Raw genomic sequence first — 23,370 nt, 5'->3', positions numbered from 1 at the left:
GTTATTTTACAAATTTTTATGTCAAAAAAAAAAAAAGGACAACAAATAGAATTTTTAAGAATTCTATTTACAAAGGTGTTCCATTTGAGAAGTATATGGTAGGTTTGTTTTCTCTTCTTTAATGAATGGTGTGTTCTGTAAGTAAAGTCCAAATCAGTATTCTGAAGAAATAAAAAGAGGTCACAACTAAGTTAGATGTTAGAGACATGAGGACGAATGAGAGGCGACCAGCCATCCAGGCAGGTACTCCAGAGGCACAAGCTGAGCCCTCCAAGCTGGAAAGGAAGGTTCAGAAATGCAACCCTTGCTATTAGAAAGCAGTTGCTGGGCCTCCCCGGCGGCGCAGCAGTTGAGCGCTGGGTTGCGAAGATGCCCGTGGCCTCTGTGGCGCCGGTTCGATCCCCGGCTGCTCCCCAGCCACCAGAGGAGGGTCCCACATGGCGCGCAGACCTCTCCTGCCACCCGCTGCTCCCCTCAGCAGTGTACTCCGGTCCTTCTGTCTGTTCTGCTCCCCACTCTGGCTCTGGTGAATTCTCTCACCCTCCCAAGCTTCTGACTTTACCCATTACATGTATAAACAAAACAAACAAATAAAAACATGCCTCTATTTAAAAAAAAAAAAAAAGAAAGTGGTTGCTGGGCTGAGACAAATAAGAGAGTAGTTAATCATGGCGATGAGGCTCTGATGGGTAAGGGAGCAGGGGAAGAACATTTGGAATTAGCTGGAGAACTGGGGAGGTGAAATTGAAAGAGACTTCGCATCATAATGCCTCCAGGCTGGTAGGGGAGAAGTGATTTGGACTTCTGTCCTTGCTTCCTAGTTGTTCTGAGGCCTTCAAGCCTTCTCTGCCACAGGCTTGAAGACTGAGTGATAGTGCACATCTCTCTCATCATAGGTTTCTGAGAAGGTTAAACAAGAGTTGAAATTAAGAGGAAAATAGGGAAAATAATAATTATGGTATTAAGGCAATTTGACTAATATATTCATGTCAAGAGACATTATCAGTTTGGTTTTATGAGAAACCAAAACAGGGAAGAGGGAAGACTTTCCTGAGTGTCACATTTACTGAGGGACAGGTAACTAAGGGATTTAGCTATAGTTTACAATCTTTGACATCCTAGGTATTCATACAGCATCAAGATAGAAAGTGACATAAAATACCAGCAGAGTCTAAATAATAGAAAATGCTGCCTTATGTTTCAAATACTTGCCAGGCGCTCAGTGGCTGCTTTTGTGGGGAGAACTATAGCAGGAGATATTCTCCCTCCCACATTAATGGGAGCCAAGAACCTGAGTATTACAAATAAAATTCAATACAAAGCAGTCAGATTGCATTTATCCTTCTTATGGAACATTTGCACAATGGACATTTGATGAAGACCACATATTAGAATTTTTTTAAATATTAATATTTAAATCACATACAAAATGACTACTTATTACATTATTAAAACAAAGAATAGCATAATACATACTCTCTTCCATAATATTTTGGTCTGTTTTCCACCTATATTAAAAAGAAAAAAAAAGGTTAATAATGCATTTGAATTCAAATCAGATAGATAAAAATGCTATTCAAATAAACAGAGCTAGTGTCCTGGTAGTAATTTTATTACAGTTTCTATTCCCAAATCAGAGATTCATGAAACTGCAGAATTAAGCAACACATTCCACTATCTCGGGTAGGAATGATCTAGAATCACCTATTTCTCTATCATTAGGCTCATTCCCCACCCAATCACCCAATAAAAGTTTTCAAAGGAAATAAAATGATGCTTATTTTAATATTAAGTCATTTGTGTAGATATTAAAAGGCTTCATTCTGAAGGATAAAATGAATATTTTATAATGAATAAAACATAACTATTTTAATTTCATTTCATTGTTTCATTAAGTATTTATAATAAAAATTAGGAGTACACCTGTATTTAAAATATTTAATTTGGTCTCTTCCCAGATAAAACCAATATTCTAACATTCTTACTTTTTCAACAAATGGCTAATGAGCTGAAATTCACTTGACACCAGAGGTACAAGACATAGAGGATAAGATTTATGACTTGACTAAAAATCACTAGCATTCCAGAAAAGATTTTTCAATCACAGCTTCAGCCTTGGGGTTTTCACAGCAGATCTTTATCACATACACATGATAATCTATTTTCATGAGAACTTTGTTTTCTTATATTCATGGTGATTGGGTTGGTGAGAAATTAGCATGATTCTTATGTTCAGCTTTTATTCTTCCAGTCTAACTCCAGGGACATTGAAAATATAGCAGAGCCACATTAAGTTATGGATTTTCACTGATGGGTATGACAGCAAGTTTATGTTTATTTACTAAGTAAATATGAGCTGGGAAGCTATTTCACTTACTGTCATTTCTCTCTATAGTCAGATGTGTGGTTTTCTCAGCAAGGCTCACAGGTAGTCACCCTGGTAGGTTTCAAGGGTCCAGGTAGTTTCCTGGCCCACTTCCACCCCCTGAAGCCTGCAGGGGATCTGAGTAGAGAGGTAGGGGCTAGCAGAAAGGGTTCACGGAGGGGGAGCTGGGGCCCTGAGGACCACATTTTCAAGCTTGCCTGGGACAAGCTGAGCTTGCAGAAAACTAATCATCTAGACACCTTTAAATATGTGTTCACTCTTCTGTGCATTTTACACTTGAAAAGCACTGAACCAAGAGGGTGCATTCATAACTCTTCGTCTTCAAGGTTTGAAGCCTGCTCCATGTCACTTATGAAGAAAGAGCTAAATAATTTCATTAATAGAAGCATGAAGTGTTTAAAAAGCCACCCTGTTATCTGATATGTATCATTATTCTACTTGCCGGTAAGCTTTTTTCAAAAAAGCTGAGCATTTTACCATTGATAACACTCTCTTGGTTTTTAAAGTTATTTCTTAATTTTTATGATTCTGTAGACTGGTGATTACAGCACCAACATGACATAGAAGACATTTAGAACTAGAGAAGTCAGTAGAAGTAGATCATGAAATGGGTAAGGTAGCTCCATTCTTTGAGAAACAATATTCCATATTTTGAAATGATTCCTTACATACACACACAATTTAATTTCTTTTTGGCTGAGCCATAACACACATTTGCAAATCTGGATGTGAGTCCTAATGCTATTCCCCTCCTTTATCCACTTTTTTTCCTAAAAGGGAAGAGGAATTAATCTAACTTCCCAGATAAATAGCATGGTAGGTAGAGGCTACTAATAACTCCTGGCATGTGGGTGAATAGTTAATGAATATTTAATTGAATTGACTATTAGGAAGAGAACAAATTCCTTTTGGTTCAGTTAATCATAAAAATCCATGGCACACTTCCTATGTCCATGCTCTGTGCTCAACCCTGTCAATGCTGTGGGGTAGTGACCTCACAGGTGCCCAGACGAAAGGTACAAGGTGCTCAGGGTGTTGGTACTTGCAGCAGATGGAAATCTAACATAGCCCTCCAAAGAGAGAAGTCAATACTTAGGATGCCTTCAGGGATATCGAATAAAATCCTGCCAAGAAGACAGTTTGAGCTATTAGATGCACAGAGTTGTGTATGAAAATCACTAGACAATACAACAAGCACTGAACTGGGTGGACAGATAGCACATGGGATAGGGCCAAGGGCTGGGCTCCACATAGTGCTTGAAACATATGCTAAAATATTGTTCATATAAAATTCAAATTTAACTAGTCATCCTGTTTTTACTTCTTTCTTTCTAAATCTGGCAATCCCACCCAGAAGGAGGGGAGAAGTGGGATCAAAAATAAGGGCTGTGACTCGCTGTTGGATGGCTGGTCCCACCGGTGGGATGGCAATCTGCTTCAACCTCTTTCTTTTTGGTGTCTCTGTAGCTCTTAAAGAAAAACGTAGCTGTCCTTATTAATGTTAAAGGGAGAGATAATGGCTGGGATAAATAGCAAAACAATAAACTCTTCCTTTTCCTAACCTTTATGTTTATAGGTGTCTAAGCATAGTCACCATCTGCATACTTCACTAAGCTTTTAACCAGTCAAGGGCTTAATTGATGTCAAACGACCCTAGAAAATTCATAGAACAGCCACACATTTTCCACATGGATAATATTGGATCCTCAGATCCACGCAAAACAGTTGACTGGGCTTTAAAGATTCTAGGGACAAGGGACCTTACCAGAGACTAGTAAGCACCACACTATGATCTAGAAATGCCTTTCAGAAGCCTCTCTCAGTCTCTAAACCACAATTGGTCAGCCACCAATGAATTGTGGTGCCCCCTGTCCCTCCCCCCCTCATGAAATGCAGATTTGTTTTGTTAAAGAAGCTGTAGCACTGGATTTCACTTTCCAATTGTATGAATCTTTTCAATAAATGTGAATGGAGAGGATAGTTGATTAGAAAAAGTAAGGCAGTAAGAACTCCTACTCACATTGTCATTGAAAATTGTGTTTGCGGGAATCAGACAACCCATCACCTAGGTGAACCTGGTCACTGTAGATCTGATTGATAGAAACTAGATCTGTAATATCTGCTCTTGGGATTGAATGTTCCAAATTCAAGAGCTGAAAGAAACCTACCTTTCTTAAGAAAAAGAGAAACTATAATAATTTTTAGACCTATCACTGGGTCCTCCAATACTGGAACCTTAGGTAATGGACTGGTTCAGAAAGGAACACCTCTCTTTGCAGAAAATACCAAGAAAGAGACCTCTGAGCAAGCAAGCTTGTGAAATGGGCCTTCTTCAGGCACAGGTGAATTTGGTGTAGATGGTATGCCCTGCAGAATGGTGGGTGATTCATTTTTTAAATATAACTTAATATTTTATTCTAAGTAAGCATCATCTCCTGAGAAGAGTCCCCAAGGTGGGTAATACATGCCATTGAAGTCACCTCGATTGAACAGGATACTTTTGAAATTTCTCTTTTGAACTGCGATGTTAACATTTATTGAGTGGCTACTCTGCCAGAAACTGTCCTTGAGGTATCACGTGATTATCTCACTGAAGCCTCTAAACAACCCTATTGGGTAAGTGGCATAATTTTATGGAGAGCCACCAAATAAGGAGACTGAGGTCAGAGCTAGTAAGTGACCCAGCACACACACCTTTAAATAGTGCTTCCCAGCTTCTCTAGTGGACATCTATATTGATATTTCCCTGGCTGTCAAAATTCTACACTTTAAATAGATTATTTGAAAGTCTTTAATATTTCTTTGCCAGGGTTCAAACCCTTAAAAATCTGTTTGGAATGAAGGAACTGAATTCTGCCAATGAGAACTTGAAACAAATTTGCCTAGAAGTAATGATATTTTTGATCTCTCAACTGCTTTTCCATAATTGAGAATTACATGTATTCCAAGTTACCCAGTTTACTTCACAATTTAATCTTCTAATTTTCAGGAAGCATTCTTAGCATTTTACTAAGATGGGAAGAACAGTAGGGTGACAGCTGCAAAGTGAGAGACAGGAAACATAATCCTTAAATGAGTTTGCTTTATAGTCAGATTATCATTGCCTAGATAAACACAAGTTCTTTTATATTCAACACAAAGACGTTTAAAGAATATTGTGAGTCCTCTGTAAACAAGGTTTCCAATTATTGAAAAAACAAAGCTTTTATAATCCCCCAGCAGCTGGTATATGTTAAGTTTTTCCTTAATAGAAATAATTTAAGAGCCTCATTTAGCAACCTCCTACACAGGACAGCTAGGCTGCTGGATTTTCTGAGATAGAGATCAAAAGTGTTTGAGAGGTAGTGGAGGGAGGCTTTTGATGAGAGGATTTGTATTGGCAATATCAGGGCAATTTCATCCAGAAAAAATAAATATGGATAATTCCTTTGTAATTAAAAATCAAAGATCTCTGTTGAAAGGGAGAGAAAGAAAATGCAAATACTGAAATTTACATTCTTGTACAAAACTTATAATATAAAAGGAAACTTGAGCAAACCTTAGAATCTCCTGTTTTCTTTTTATCTAGAATCTAAGGTTTGATTTTTTTTTCCTTATGGCACTACTTTAGCACTTCCAGAATTCTGCTGTTGCCCTGGTAAGGAGAATTCTTTCTCATCTTGATTTGAATGTATTATAATAAATCTACTCACTTATCTGTCTGTCTGTAATAAAGGGTTACCCCTCCTTAAAGGGTTACCAATGGTTTTGCTAGGCTCTGTAAGTACACATATGTCAGGCCCGATAGTAAGCTGTGTAAGCAATCAGCTAACTTATAGAGGTACGCAACCTATCAGCTTAGGCTGTTTGGGGCCAAAGCAGCTGTTATTCATTTAGTTTGTTTTCTGCCTCTGTTTTCCAGGGACTATGATTAAAACAAGTGATAATAGAACAAATAAAAAGTAAGCCTTTTCTTAGACCTCCCTGAACTGCTAGGGGTGGTGTCTTTATCTCCCAGGGGACTCTGGAGGAGAAGGTGCTACTGGCATCTAGTGGGTGGAGTCCACGGACATTGGTAAACACATGACAGGCCTCCTCCCACAAAGATTTATCCCTCCCAAAATGTCTATAGTGCCAAGGTTGAGATATGCTGTTTTGGACTAAAAAGACTTCAGACTCTTGACTATTCCCATAAAAGGTTATTTAAAACAATTTTAATGAAAAATCAAACCACACATGCTTTGAAGATAGAAAAGAAAATGAGTAAAAGGAAGATAAGAGGAAATACTTGGTTCTGATAATACTGATAGCTTATAAAGGTAGATTTTTAGAGAAACTACTAGTGAAATATCTTTAACTACTCAGAAATACTTTTAACTACTTTACTCAGTAAATAAACAAGTGAACATACTAAAATATCAATAAAGTTAATAAGAGAGTTCTCTCCCTCCACGCTTGGCAAAAGTTTAAATAATCTCAAGTGTTTTAAAATATTAAAGAGAAATTTTAAGTCATTACTTGGGAGTAATCAACCATGATATGCACACATCAGAAATGATGTTCAAATCCCAGACTGCTATAGGATCCGCACCTCACAGCATGTTGCTTTGAAACTTTGCCCTGATCACTGGATTGGAAACAAAACTTCCACTACTCACGGCTTCCTGTGGCCACCCCAGGAGATGTGATGCTGTCTAAATGGCTGTCTATCTCAATGATACCCTGATTTCCTAGGTTGCATTATATAAGCAACTGAACAAAATAAGCACCATAAAAGAAGATGAACTGCCTCACTTATATTTGTATTTGAAAAGTAATACACTGTACACCTCTCCCACCCCCACACACATATTGCACACATTCAGCCCTTTCTTCCTTATTCTGGTTTCTCCAGGTTCAGAACCAGTGACCCTGACCTAGAACCCCACAACGGGCAGGTCCAGGAGCAGCAGAGGGGGAGCCAGCACTTAGCAGCTGCCTTCAGGGTGCATGCTTCAGTTCTGACAGCAAGTCACATCGAGATTGACATTCCCATTTTGCAGAGGAGAGAAAGGCTGCATGATTACATTACTGAAGATCACACGGAGGTGTAGATATGAGATCAAAATCATTGTCTGATCAGTGCAGTTGAGGACCTGAGACTATTTTCCATTACTGAATACCATCTCTGGGTCATCTGACAGCCTGTTCTTCCTTACACTAACTAGCTCTTATTCTTTAACCTTTTTTAATAGATCCTCTTTTCCAATTCTTAATTCATCTTCATTATTCTCCCTGGAACTCTCTTTAAATTCTCCACATACCTCTTCGGCTCAAAGAGCTTGAAGTACCCAATAGAATCAAATCAAATCAAGAGAAAACTAATGCTGCTGTGAAATTTCTAGGGGGAAAAGATTGGGTGAGTACACTCATTTAATTCCTCATTCTTGTTAGTAAATTCCTTCCTTCAAAGCTTAATGGTATTCGGGTTAAGTGGTGCTATATGTACTTTGGAAAAGGCAAAGAACATCCATCATTTGCATTCTTCTCTCCAGAATTTTTTTCCCCCAACCTCCTCCTAGAAATGCAAAAGTATTCAAATATAGTATTCAGCGTAAATATTCAATGTGACTCTTCAAATCTAAGTATTCAGTGTTAGCATTCAAATATAAATGTTCAAATGTAAGTGTTCAACCTGATTGACAAAATTAACCTACCTAAAAAAAAAAAAATGAAAGGAAGAAAGAACTTGGGACATGGGTAGCGACTAAAGATTGTTTAGCAAAATGTTCTTAATCTTTTTTTGCATCACTGCTTCCTATGGCAACTTGATAGACATGTTATTCTCCTAATCACCTCCCTTCAATGAAATTTTTATATTACAGATAGACTGCATAACTGCATATGCGTATCTACGCTTTATATATCAAAAAGGTTAAGTTTTTTTTTTTTCTGCATGCCCCTAAGAATCAATTACCCCCCCCCCCTTAGAGGTAATAGCACCTCCGCTGAGAACTCATTGCCTGGTGAGAGCTTCCTGGCTTTCAGAAGCTTTTGTATTTATTCTTCCACTAGGAAGGTAGGACATGTATCTCTGCCTTCTTATAGATGAGAAAGCTGCAGTTCAGTATGATGAATCAATTTGTTCACAGTTCCACCCAGGGCTAGCAGCAGATCTAGGATTGAACTAGTCCTTGATTCCAGTCCAGTACTCATTTTTCTAGACTGTGACAATGTCACACAATCTGGAAAGCTGTTCTTCATTATTTAAAAATAATTACCTAATTTAACATTTTTAAATAGACATTCCTTCTCCAAATAATTCCCAATATGGTAATAAATAGAAGTAAAAGTGCCTTATTAATGTTTGTTCTTGCCTTCAATTATTCATTTTCTGACAAATTATTCCTGAAAAATTCCTGAGCTAGCTCTCTGGTGCTTAAAGCAGCTCTTACCCGGGACACCTTGCTGTGCTTCTGGGCTGTGTACCCAAGAGACCATTTTGGGGCCCTGAGCTGGAGCACCTCCTGCCATTGCTCTTCTTGCACAAACTATCTTTGTTTTTTCTTTTTGACATTTTATTATGAAAATTTATATACAGAAAGATGGAAAGGCTTTTATAGCAAATAGCCATATGCACACCAGCCAACGTCTACAACATTTACTACACTTGCCTTATGGCATGTCTATTTATTCATCCTTCTACTCATCCATTAATCCAACTTTGGGGGGAATTTTCATAGTAAGTTGCACACATAACTTCAGCATGTGCATCATTAATCAGAATTCAGTAACATATAGGCTTTGAATAGGAGGGTAACACCTGCTTTGTTCTTGACATTAAAGAAAGTGAATTTATTGTACATGTTCAGATGTTGTTCCCAAGTAAATAGATTGCATGCACCTCTTTAATTTCCTGCTTATGGAGTTCTGTGCCACATTTTCTAACAGGCTACCACTTCTTGATAAGAAGAAAATGACCAAGAGGAAGCAGATGAAAGAACACCTGCTTATTGTAACTGCCTTGGTTTCCTTCATCAGCTTACATGGGTTAAATATGAAGGCCAAAACATATCTTAAAATGGCTTGAGAGCAAATTCATCCTAAGTTATAAGAATAAAACTTCCCCTTTTGGGTACACACACACACACACACACACACACACGTTTATATCAAAAGACCACTATTTCTATTAAATGTGTGTGTATACATATATATATATTTAAAGTCTTAGTGCTTTACATATATTAACTTATTCTTCAGAGTTAATTTCAGTGCAGATTAGATAGTAAACGCTTCAGGTTTTGAGGATTATACAGCCTCTGTCTCAAGTACTCAACTTTTGATGGGAGTGTGAAAGCAGTCATATAATATGTACAGCAGTAAGCACTGCAGTGTTCTAATAAAGTTTTATTTACAAAAGCAGTCTGTACTTTGCCAATACCTAAGCTAGATTAACAAACTTTAGAGTCCATTCTCAAAAGTCAGTTACAGGACATATTACAGCTAAGTCAAAAGGCAGAGCCTGCCAATGGCTCAAAGGCCTTTTTATTGAACAATGGGTCAGATTGTCTTGTGTTTGTGCTATTCTTTCTCACACTGCAGTAGGAGGAGAGAATTGTTAATTTTTAATCTATAACATACTAATGCTACATAAGAAAACAAAATAAACTAAGACAGAAATTTCTATGGTTGAATTATGTTAAACAACTGAGAGAACAGAGACATTAAGGCATCTGATATGCATGCTTGAATGGGAAGGTGTTACAGATACATCATTAAGCTTGGTCTTTGAGAAGTCATGGAACACTGAGACCAAAACAGAGCAATGTGACCACCAGAAAAGTATAATTACAGACCTGGTAGAAATACCCAGGGAGATAGAAGAACAACTCATCAAGCAATCCATGTGTAATTACCTAGAAGGATAGAAGATGCTAGATGACAACTAAATGTGCTTTTGTTGGACTGGGCCAAGGCTACTTAACTGCTTCCACTGTAACGGGGAGATGACAATGGTCATGTAAATAAGGAGGAAGAGACAGCGTCACTAAAGCAAAGCTTGCTAGCTTGCTCCTTGTCCAGCAGGAGCTAATTTCAGCTGAGACTGGGATTTGCTAAAGGATACAACAAAAGGTGCTTGATCACCAATGGCTCAATGTCAAAAGGGAGATAACAAAAGGAGTGGTAGACTGAGTCAAGGAGGCAGGGCCAGGAAAATACAGTTGCTGGACTTTCTTTTATTAGCACATTAGTCACCTACACTTCTGAATGAGAAATGTTCACTTAGCACACAGATGATGCACTGACTAAAAGAACTAGAACCTTGGACAATAGAAATATGGTTCAAAGTCTCCCTGACATAATGATAAAGGATTTGGTATTTTTATTAATACCAGGGTCCATTGAGAGCAAGAGTAACTCTAGCAAGGATTTTTCCCCAGTTGCAAGATAAGAAAAAGATCTTCGAAGAGCTGGAGTTCAACGTGGTATAAAGTGAGTGAGTGAACATGAGTATGAATCATCTTTTGTTAATTAGTAATGCAAATGTAAACATGAAGTATAACAAACCCAGGGCTGGAAGTTGGCCGTAGGAAAGTGGGCCAATTTAAGCACTGGCCATACTCCTGCAAGGATTCATATTTGGCCTCTGCAATGTAAGAGTGAGTAGCAAAGCTAGGCAAACCAAAGATGAAAGACAAAATATTTTTACAGGGTGGAAAATAGCATCTAAGAGGAAATATATGGAGAAGAAAAGGGGTGATTTGGCATCTGCTTTGAAGTCCATGAAATTCTAGCACAGCACTGGGCAAACAGGAAGCATAGGTAGGCAGAAGACAAAGCATCGGGATTCTTTCTCTCCTGGGCCTGGGAAGGTTGTACATAATAGAACATAGAAGACAAGAACAGTGGTGACACTCTTACACTTGAAAGAGGATCAGGATGACTGGCAGGACTTGGTAAACCCAGACTGCTGGGTCCCCTCTCCAACTTTGTGACTTGGCAGGCCTGGAGTGGATTAGGAAATCTGACTTTCTGACAATTTCTGGCTGAAGCTCTAACTGCTGGTCCTGGGACCGTACTTTGAGAACCACCAGGTTATAAGTTCAGTGCTGAATTTGGGTTTAACTATGCCTGGGTTTGACTATGACTCTGTGCCTCTTGTGCTAACAGTCTCATTTCCTTCTTATAAAATGAGAGTTGTAATCTCTGAGGCACTGTTTTGAGGAATAACAAACATTAGACTCTTAACCAAGAGCTTTGGGCACAGTAAGTACCCCATATGCCCATATGTGTTAGCCTCGTCACAATCCGTGACTAACAATAATTAGGCAATGTCATTTCCAGGGTGGATATATTAAAATTGGGATAGTCTGAGATTGCACCATCCACATTTTTCTGATAGTAAAGTCAAGCCTATCATCTTTTTACAAATATCTCAATGCTTGCTTAGCCAGGCCACACTACCCTAGGGGATGTGGCTTGCCTGGAGCAAATTGTACTTGCCTTTATCAGCACTATTTTTCAGTTAAAGTTTAACCAGGTGAATAAAATGTGAAGCCTGTCTTTAAAACTTCACCAGTGTACTCTGCTATGTACCAGGACCACCCCAGACATGGGTGGTCTAGGGTGGTCCTGGCCACACCTAAAATTTTGCTGTATCTGACCTGTGGCTCACAGAGAGACATACTGTGGACTGGTGGAAAATAGCAATCTCTGGCAAGGGTGATACTTGCTTTCTGTTCAGATGTGCAAGGTTGGCCCTACAAGGCCATCACCTCCTCATGACCATGGTGCATGAGGTCTGATGAGTTTGGCTCATCTGATGAATTTGGGCTCTGGCTGTGACAGTTTACACAAAGACTACTGAGTGTGCATTGTAATCTATGATACTATTGGTTTATTTTTTTTTTCCTACAACAACTAACTATGCAATGTAGTATTTCACCTTTAGCTACTATATAAAGGAATTAGAATTTTCAAATTAAATTTTAAGAAGTAAAAATCATCCAGAGAGATGAAAAAACCATCTCAACAAATTTTACTTATTATCAATCACTGTTTAATTTCCCTTCAGTTTCCTTATTCTGCTTTAAGAAGAGACCTCCCATGCTTGCCTCAATTGTGCTCCACTGTGTATACTGTTGCTTGGTGACCCTCCCCAGTTCAGCCCATCTGTCCCATTGGCTCAGTCCCTGGGCCTCTGTTCTATAGAAGCTTGTCCTCAAGAGTCCTGATCACTGCTCATGACATCACCTTGGAAATGACTAAATATTTTTCTAGGGGAAGATGTACAGGGTCTGTATTATATTGAAGGCAGTTTAAAATATGAGTGAGTTCTGTTTTGGAGAGTTCTGTATTTTGATAGAACATAGTACTTATCAATAAGCAGAAATGCTTTTATTTAAAAAAGCACAAAGTTTTTGGTTCTATCTTTAGAAAAGTATCAAACTCATGTCTAAATTCTTTTTCTTACGCTGGTTTTACTAGGTTCCCCTACCACACTGCCACTTTACCACAGTGGATCTACAACCAAAACAAGTATAGCTCAGGGTGAAATCACATCAAGAAAACAGCCTGACTGCATTAGGGAGTGAGATGAAAGCCTGGGAGGAATGATGATGGGAAAAGCCCTTTATTCTTGGTTGTGTCAATATTAAGGGGTAAAAAGAGAGACCAGTGGAGGAAAGTCTAGGATGAAAAGAAATATTCCTTACCGTGAAAGAAATAGCCTTCTGATTACTACACATAAAGCCAATTAAAAGGTAATGGGATTGATCTTTGTTTGTGGCTTGTAGAATCAATCTCATTGCTTTAGACTCATAGCTTGTTAGATGTCTTGAATCAGTAGAGTTTTCATGTTCTCCCAAATCCACATTAAAGAAAAACAACATTTATTTTCAATGAATAAAGAGAGAAATAGAGTGGGTTGTAGGATAATAGAAAACCTCTCTGAGTTTACTTTAAATCAGTGATTCAAAATTTACTGAGTTAGTTGAGAATGATATGGTCAATCAATACACCTTTTTAAGATCTTCCAGACATGCCTAAGACAAAATAAAGGCCAGAGCTTCAAGACTATGCAGTCTGAGTATGGTGGATCAAAGTTTAAAAAGCATGATGGTAACATGAAATGCATTTGTAGTCTTAAGAGAAAACTTTTTGCAAATAAAGATTATGGTAGATAGTTATTAAGAAATGAAGAAAAAGCACAGGAGGGGAGACATTTAAGGTGGTATTTCAATTCACTAAGAGGTAGAGTAAGGAATTACTGCCATTTAAGATAGTCCACTGTCATTTGTACTTGACTTGACCTCTGCAATTAAAAAAAAAAAAAAAATGGCTCTGACCACGAATCCTAAGAAACTCAGTTCCTGGGTCGCTACATGCAAAAGAATGAAGCTTGACCACCACCTCACACCATACACAAAAATCAACTCAAAATGGATTAAAGAACTAGACATAAGACCTGAAACCATAAAATATATAGAAGGAAATATAGGCGAAACACTACGTGATTTGCACATCAAAGACATCTTTACAGACACATCACCCAAAGCAGTGATAGTGAAGGCAAAGATAAACAGCTGGGACTACATCAAATTAAAGAGCTTTTGCACAGCAAAAGAGACAATAACAAAAACAAAGAGAAACCCCACCAACTGGGAGAACATTTTTGCACCCAACACTAATGATAAAGGACTGATCACCAAAATCTGCAAAGAGCTGATGAGACTCAACAACAACAAAGAAAATAATCCAGTCAAAAAATGGGCAGAAGAGCTTAAAAGAAACTTCTCTGAAGAGGAAATGCAAATGGCCAACAGGCATATGAAAAAATGTTCAACATCACTTGTCATCAGGGAAATGCAAATCAAAACTACCATGAGATACCATCTTACACCAGTGAGAATGGCACATATTAAAAAAACTAGCAACAACAAATGTTGGCGAGGGTGTGGAGAAAAAGGAACTCTTCTGCACTGTTGGTGGGAGTGCAAACTGGTCCAACCACTGTGGAAAGCTGTGTGGAGATTTCTGGACCTACTAAACATAGAGCTTCCATATGATCCAGCAATTCCACTCCTAGGTATTTACCCAAAGGACACAGAAACATCAATTCCAAAGAACACCTGCACCCCTATGTTTATAGCAGCACTGTTTACAATAGCTAAGCTTTGGAAACAACCCAAATGCCCAAAAATAGATGAGTGGATCAAGAAGATGTGGTACATATATACCATGGAATATTACTCAGCATTCAAAAAAGATAAACACATGCAATTTGCAGCAACATGGATGGCGCTGAAAGGGATCATGCTCAGCGAAATAAGCCAAAAAGAAAAAGAAAAATACCGGATGGTCTCACTCATAGCAGGAATCTAGAAAACTTAAATAAGGGACCAGGAAAATGAATAACTATAAGAAAGTGAAAATCAAAATCAACAAAAAACTATGAACCAGAGACACTTTTAGGGGGGCGGGGGTGGGAGGGGAGGGATTGGGGTCAGAATGGGGGGGCTGCAATTGTATGGGGAATATAACAATAAAATTTATTAAAAAAAAAAATTAAAAAAAATTAAAAAAAAAAAAAAGAAAGAAACTCAGTTCCATGGTTCACTTTTGCATTAAAGAAAAAGGTTTCCAAAATAGATTATTCTATGACAAGGGAGGGGGAAGTAAAACGGCATAAAATGGAGAACAATTTAAAATGATAGTATGTAATTTTATTTCTCTTTAAAATTGCTTTTCTGGTCTCATATTCACTTCAGCAATTTCAAAAAGAAAGACAAATGACACCAGCTCATTTACACTCACAAAAGAATTGCGACTTATTGTGTATCCTTTAGGTAACTTGAGTGGAACTTGCTTTAAATTAGTCATGCAAGCAAATCTTGACATATTGACCTTTTGGAGAGACCAAAAAGAAATGTATAATATTCCAGGAAAAAATATTAGTCTATGTTTAACTAAGAGCTTAACAACTGCCAAAAATCCAATTCATCACTCTAATAACAGAATTGATATACTATTAGTAATAGTTTGAGAATGTGAATCTGTGTTTTCATCATTTTCCATATATCTCTGATTGCCCACTGTCACTTGGCTCTCTGTTCAATGCTAGAGAAGTATCTGTAATAGAGGTGAAATCTTCATAACTTCTGTTCTTCTGGAGGAAGATGTGCATGCAACAAGCAAGCAGTCAAATATAAGAGAGTATACTAGGTGGGACCTCCCTGGTGGCGCAGGGGTTAAAGATAGAGCTATCAAGCTATCGGCAGCCACTGTAGCACAAGTTAGATCTCTGGCAGCCCAGGGAGCTATCCACATGGTGCCACAGACCTCTCATACCTCACCCGCTGCTCCCCTCAGCAGTGTATTTCAGTCTGCCTGTTCTGTTCCCCACTCTCTCTGGTGAATCTTCTCACCACCCCCACACCTCTGGCTTATACCCCAGGTCTTGTATGCATAAATAAATAAATCTTAAAAAAAAAAAAAGAAAGTATACTAGGGAGTGCATTAAATAATACAAATAAAATCACCAGGTGATTATGGGGAGATCTGATGGTTGGGGAAGTGCTAATTTGTATGAGTTCCTAGGAGAGCCTCTGTTATTAGGCAAAATCAGCTCTGAAACCTAATATGCAAAGAACCTGGGGACAAGAATTCCCGACAAAGGCCAAACGCAAAGGCCCAGTGGTAACACAACTGGTTTAACTGATGAGTGGGATCAGAGGCTAATGGGGCTAAAAGCCAGACACTCTAAGAAGGATGCATGGTGATGAACCGAGGAGCCATACCATGGCTCAAAGGTGTTGCAAAAAGACTTGCTTTTATTCTAAGAGCAATAGGCTCTTAATAAGTTGACAAATTTGGATTTATATTTATATTTACTTTTTATATTTATATTTAATAATGATGATTTGGGGCTCCTCTTTGGAGGAGTATGAATGTGTGTGTGTGTATACACTGCAGGGAGAATGCCAAGTGTGGAAGCGGGGAGACTGGGTAAAAGATTGCAGAAAATTAATGATAATTGTGGAGATGGAGGAAGGGGGACAAATGAAAAACATAGTTGGAGGTAAACTTGATGCTGCTCAGAGAAAAGGGTGACAGTGGGAGACAGGAGTCCAGGTTTCTTAAGTAAGGTGTCATTATGGAATGGGGGCTACAGATGCCCTGTGGGACATGGAAGTCAATACTCTGCCCAGGTGCCTGGCAGACCACCCAGCACACATTTGGTAATTAATAACTTTTAATGAAATGACTGATTGATAACTGATAGAAAGGGGAAGTGAGAATTTTGCATAGTGGACGATGCTTTGCATCCCTTGGCAAGGAGTGCTCAGGAAACACCAGCAGAGTGTCAGGGGCTCTGGCTGCTCCATAAATATTAATTCACAGTGATGAATCTCAAGTAAGCAATGAGTTGTCACTTCAGCTACCTGACCCTACCTGGTTTCACTGGCACCAGGACCAGCTGCTTGTACCTTCTGCTCTACACCCTCAGGATTGTTTTCCTGGCGCTCTAATTCCCAACCCTGGCATCTTGCTTTGTTCTTGATCAATGCCTTTTTTGCCCTCACATGCAGAGAATGCTGTCACTGCTCTGCCCCTGTCCCTAATGACGGTCTCAGCCTGCTCTTCACAGCTTTCTGTCTCTGCCTGAATTATGGACACTGAGCACCTATCACGTGCCAGATTCTGTTCTAGACACATATAACCCATTTATTGCACCCTGCCAAGTAGATTTTGCCCCTGGGTTGGATCTAAATGCCCCTGAGAAAGTAAATGCTTAGCTCTAAGTCAGGTATCCAGAAGGTGGTAGAGCAAGGATTCAAAGCAAGTCAAGCTGACGCTACAGCAGGGCTTCCCCATGGGGAGTTGCAAAGCAGGTTGGCTGTTGCTGACTGAATCAATCTGTACCCTTGACTCACCTAGTTCCCCAGTAAAGACCCCCAGGTGGTGGGCATCTGCTGAGAGTCACTAAGCATTCAAATCAGGCTGGTCTGTGTCTATGCCCTGGAGAGACAGTGCTCCCCATCTCTGTCAGCGCAGAGTCACTTGGGACTCTAGGGTAGGAATTTATCATGTTCTGGGGAGGTTCCTAAGCTAGGAGAAGCCCATACTAGGGAGTCACTAGTTATAAGATAGACGAAAAAGAATGAGTATGTTGGAGTAATACACTGGGCAAGCTTGCCAGGGGCAAAGGAAGAGGTGGCAGGGAGGAGATGGTGGAAGGCTAAGCAGGTGGGAGGCAGGGCTGTGTATAAAAGGAAAATGTAGGTGTCAGTAGCTAGCTCATGGTTGAGATGGCAAAGATGTAGGAAAAAAGCCGAATTCATTGTTCCAAAGAAATAGCTTCTATAGCTTTATGTAAATGTGTTAATAGAGCTTCAATCTGTCTGGCCACACACTCAAACTGAAAGGTTTTCTGTCGTCATTGGGCATGGTCCCTTAACCTGTAGGTCCATTACAGGGCAGTGGCGTTTGCTCAAACACCATCTGTAAGCAGAAGCAACGGTTTCAGCAGCATCCAAGAGGAGGCCGTGACTCCACTCGCAGGAGGCCAAGTCCTGGGAGGTCTAGCAATTTGGGCAGGAATTAGTTGCAGTTAGCGTTGCACAGGAGGACAAAAGGAACCCAAGCTACTCCTGCTGGCACTCGTCTAAGCAGCACCTGTTCTTCCAGCACACTTGACCTTTTTTGGCCTGACACCTGCCTGATTAGCCAGGCCCCATGCTGCCTGCTGAGGAAACAGAGTTGATGAATATCCATTTCATGTTAGGTTTCACAGCAGAAAAGGGGTATGGAATTTCTAGAGGCAAACTACCTATGAATCCAGCATCAACCAGGCATAACTTATTAATGAGTCAGATTGATAAAAGGCAGTTTGTGAAAAGCTTGTCTTAAAAGTCAGAGAGGAAAACTCTCTGCACCATATCCTTCCATTATAGCAGATGGTGGTGGCTCGGGGCCCACAGTTTTGCTTTGCGAAGGCATCTGTGGCATTTCCCTCTGGAAACAAGTGCAACATTAAAGAGATAGGTGGTGGCCCCTCAGCCCACTGGATGTCTGAGAGTTTCAAATGAACCCTAGGAAGAGTTTCCATGGAGCTGTCAAGTCTGTCCACTCCCACTGCTAACACTCCACCTGGCTTAAAAGACAACTGACCTAGTCCAAGGGTTTTAGAAACAAAGACAACTCTCTCCCTCACTAAGCCCCCTCCACTTACTCTGCCCTGGCCCCCAGCCACACACACATACAGGTAAAATCTTAACTACATCTTTAATTACATCATAATTTGTACTCTTTTAATATGACACTCAAAGTATCAATACCAAGCTCTCTGCTTTATTCCCAGCACCTAGATCAAAGTCAGAAGAACATAGGCTCGCCATATAGATCTGCTGAATAAATGAACAGATGAATATCTACTATCCCCCTGAATTTCAAGTTCTGGAGCCTGACCTTGCCTGGTAACTTTTATTAATACTCCCAGGAAGAGGCCTTCATTATATTCTAATTTTACAAATATTCTTTTCATGGAAATATTTCAATTTCTCTAGCTCCCTACACATGGCTATATTTTTTCTGAGGGGAAATAAATACTAAATGTAATGTAGGATGAAAAGAGTTTTCACTTGTTCTTAGTTCTCATTGAAAAGCTCCTTAATTTATAGCATCTCATTTAAAACTTTGTATTTGTCCTGTGCTTCTTGTGTTTGGATATTATCAAGTAATCAAAGGACAAGAGTCAGCAGGGATAGTGACAGGAGAGGATGAGACTACCGAATAAAGACTTGACTTCATCCTGGGCTTTTCCTTAAGGATCAGAGATTTTCTCCTTTCAAGTCATATTCCTGGGGAAAGAATGTCTACTCCATATTGAAATTCAGATTACTTGATGAATTCAAATGTCCATCGACAGAAAGGAAACTATGTAGAAACATTCACTAAACAGTGATGAATTGGCTCTGAGTGCAGGGATGTGTGTGCCTCAGTTTTGGAGGTAGGTTCAAAACCAGAGCTTGCCAGGCTGTCAGAAAGTGCTGATGTTCAAGAATGAATCTCAAGAGTGTTGAAATTAGAGTCCTTTCTCTTTGATAAGGCAGATACGACACTTTAAAAGATAGCTCCTATTCTATATTTAATCAAAGTTTTGATAACAAAAATAAAGACCCCTGGATCTTTGTTTGAAAGATATTAGTTTGGCTACTAAAGAAACTGGTCAGAATAAAAATAGAAAATAGAGCCTCAGTCCTGCCTTTCAAATCTTGTTGGCACCCAGATGATAAGAGGACTGATCAGTGAAGGAGGGCTAGGGAAAGTTCTATGGGTTGCTGGCAGTTTTATGAGTTAATGCATTTTTAAGGCTTATCTCCAGGAGTAAAAGCACAATCACATTTTTTGCAGTTGTTTTTTTTTTTAATTTCAAGTAAATATGACAAAACATAAAAGTGTGCAAAATATGGGCGTTTTGTGTACCTAGATATTTATTACTGTCTGTATTTTCTCTGCTGGAAGCATTCCACGATTTTAGAAAAATGAAGAGAATATCAAAACAATGGGAACAAGGAAAGCAATCAGAATTCTTATTTTGGGATTTCTATAAAGAGTGTTTAATTTGCCTCTGCAACAATTAAAAATGCGAGATTTTGGTCCAAGTTAGTTTATTGGTATTTTTATAATAGTATTTGATTTCAAGGTATAGATTATTAAGATGTTACGTTTGGTGACACTCTCACAAATGTTAATAGAAATCAACTTGCAGGAAATGTGAAAGTCCTCCAATATCAACTGAATGCTGACAATTCATGGAAATTCATAAGGAGTATTGGAAATAGCTGAGTACTGACCTCCCCGGGACAAATGATCCTCTTGGGACGAGGGGCTTCTTGCTGTAACTGATACACTGTCAGGGGAAAAAAAAAGGTGGTTATAATTAGAAAACCGTATCACAGGCCAACATGCCTTCAAATAGTCCCACCTAAGTACATTTGAAGAACTGCAAATATTTCAAACAAAAAGAGAGGATCCAGGCACATTTTTAAACTGAATAAAGTCAGATCATTTATATGGAAATTAGTCACCATCCATGTAAACTGGCAAAATTGATTTTTTTAATTCTATGAAGGCCAATTTAGTTTCATAATTGTTACTGGCATTGTTCATTTTATGATTTTCTTGGAAGATTAGATACAACTAAAATTCTTCCAAATATTTTAAAGAAGAAATTCTATTCGTGAGCATCTAAGGAGAAAGATTATATAATAGGATTCTGGAATTTCAATGCCAATGTTTTTTGACATATCAGGGAAAGACTGGCCTAAGAAAAGGAGTGTCATTCTCTGAAATGTTACAGTTACGAACAAAGCCACAACTGATTCTGTGAGTGAATGAAATACCAAGTCATTTCTCTTTTCGTGAGTCCCATTTCTACCATGCCTGTTACCATGGGTTCCACGTGACTATATCCCATACATAGTCATTCCTTTTCCTTGGGCTTTTTCATATCTTAAATAGTAATACCAGTCTGAAAAATGGCCCTAAAGACAGACTTTCAGGTGTGGGTATGGAAGAAAGCAGGTAATTGTAGACAAAAATGGAGTTTATCTGATGATCATTTGTGATTTTTCAGACTCTAATGAGGGATTCTCTGCTTCCCAGTTAGTCTGGCTATTTCTCTCAGAGAGGAAGCTAGCCCACCCTGTTTTCTTTGGGTTCTACCTTTAGAAAAATAGAAATTGGAAACAAATCTAATTGATGTTATCTTCAAACTCCTAGAGGAGGGAAAATAATTTTAAATAGAATAAATCTATGAAAAGTTAAAAACTCAATCATATAAAGTCTTCTTAGGAAATGAGGTAAGATAAGCAAATTTTCTCATTTATTCTTTAGTCTAAAAATAAAAAGAAATTTGAATTGAAGGATAAAAAGATGCTCAAATGGAAATAGAGATGGAAAAGGTGGGATCTACTTTGTAATTATGGACCCCCCAGTGCCTTCAATGCCACATGGTTATTTTCTTATCTAATTAAGTGCAGACTAGGCGGCACAGAGAAGCAAGTCGTTCACCCTCTGTTAGATGTTGTAATGTGCCACAACGTTGAGCTTAGGTTGCCCACACTCATGATGATGCCTGTGTCACTCAAGGACAACGGTACCCCTGTGTAGGAGATAGGGTCAGAGAAGGCTTCTTATAGAAAAGAAAACGAGAGAAGGAGTTGGCCAGAGATACAGACATAATTGTGGATGTTGCTCTGACCATCCTAGTCTTGTCCCTCATTCTCCTTACATCAGAGAGAGACTCTCAAACCAGCTCCAACACCTTATTAACTGCTTTTCTGCAAGGTGTTGCCTTTTTTTTTTAAGATTTATTTATTTATTTATGCAAGCACTGGGGTACAGTCAGAAGCGCAGGAGGGTGAGAGAACTCACCAGAGCCAGAGCAGAAAGCAGAACAAGCAGATTGACAAAGTACACTGCTGAGGGGAGCAGTGGGCGGCAGGAGAGGTCTGCGCAACATGTGGGACCCTCGCCCGGCAGCTGGGGATCAAACTGGCGCTGCAGAGGCTGTGGGCAGCTTCGCAACCCAGCGCTCAACCGTTGCACAACAGGGGAGACCCTGCAAGGTGTTGCTTTTAATGAGTATAAGTGGAAGCAAAGGGGTCATCTCCTAGAGTTGCAGAGTCAGATGTAAGGGAGACAGCAGAAGCCCCATCCAGAGACTCCTGTCCACTCTCCCCATTGTCAATGCCCCTTAAAGCCAACAGTGGTATGTGGAAGGCACGGCTATAGTGGCTTTGTGAACACCATTCTCATGCCCACCTTGGAGCTGGCAAAAGACGACACCTGTTATGAGAGAAGCATTGTTAGTTTGCCTTTGCAATTTATATCAGACGTGAGCATCTGCTATAGGCCCGATATACAGTCAGGATTATGCAGCGGCTTTGGGCATGAGTGGAGAAGGAGAGGAAACCAGCATTTGAGTGCCTGTCATGTGCCAAGAACAGCTTTTTATTGAATCTTCATAAATAACTCAGAAAAAATCACTTTGTACCTTTATCATTCTCATTTTTCAGATGAGACAAGGAGTGCAGAAAAGTTAAATATTTGTCCCAGCATCCAGGTAAAATGTATCCTTTGATTTCAAAGTCCTGACTTATTTTTATCTGCCTCAGGCCCTTTGCACTTGCTCTTCCCGCCACCTGAATTGCTCTTTCCCAAGATATCCATATGGCTCCCTCCCTGCCTTCATTCAGAACTTACCTGACTTGGCATGAAATTCCATCCTATCACTCTGTTTCCTTCTACAAAAGTTTTCTGTTTCTTCACAGTACTCATCACCCTTCAAACTGGCCCTTAAGGACAAGGTCTTTATTCTGCTCTCTGAGGTAACCCCAGCTCCTAGAGCAGTGCCTCACCCATCATAGATTCTTTTTGCATATTTGCTGAATGACTGGACTTTATCTAATGACTCACGGGTCACACCCATGCCTTCAAAGACACTGGCCCAGCGTGGAGCCACAAAACCAGGTGGGCCAAGTGCTCAAATGAGGGGGAGGAAGAAGCAGCTCTTTTCACTCAGGTGGTCAGGATGGGGGCAGGGCATGGAGCTTTCCTGGGAGGAGTAGAGGAGTTCTGCAGATAGTGGAGGGGGCAGGGTTACAGGTAGAGGAAAGAAAGAGCCTAGCAGGGACAGGGAGTGATGTGTGAACTAGTCAGTGAGAGGCCAGCGTGGCTGTTGCACCAGGTTTCAATGATTTGGGAGGAGACCACATGGAGCTGGAACCTGAAGATCATGTAAGGAGCATGGATGTTCTGTCTGTAATGAGCAGGCAGAGACTTGGTGATCTTGGGGTAATGCGATCTTGTTTCAGAGGTGCAATAGTAAGAATTCAGTAAGAATGGTAATAAGACTACTCAGAATAATAGAAGATGTCACCTTATCTGGATCTTCTCATTTAACCTTCTCAGCATACATCCAAGGCACCTCTTACCCTTCCCAACCCCCTGAGAAA

At 39.5% G+C, this 23,370-nt stretch overlaps 1 protein-coding gene across 2 annotated transcripts in view; it reads right to left on the bottom strand.

Annotated features, from left to right (window-relative positions):
• The window catches only part of CHN2 (chimerin 2), a gene marked incomplete at both ends in the record, with an annotated part of 253,890 nt that overhangs the window by 88,746 nt on the left and 141,774 nt on the right, over window positions 1-23,370 (bottom strand). The window contains 2 exons of one of the 2 annotated variants that reach the window (XM_084229858.1): window positions 1,477-1,508; window positions 20,206-20,261. In XM_084229858.1, the coding sequence (XP_084085984.1) occupies window positions 1,477-1,508; window positions 20,206-20,261 (88 nt within the window). The remainder of the gene's footprint in view (window positions 1-1,476; window positions 1,509-20,205; window positions 20,262-23,370) is intronic. The other variant, XM_084229859.1, reaches the window with a different exon arrangement.

This window comes from Talpa europaea, assembly GCF_964194135.1.
Source record: "Talpa europaea genome assembly, chromosome: 3".
NCBI classification, from domain to species: Eukaryota; Metazoa; Chordata; class Mammalia; order Eulipotyphla; family Talpidae; genus Talpa; species Talpa europaea.
This window is presented reverse-complemented; position numbering and strand designations above follow the sequence as displayed.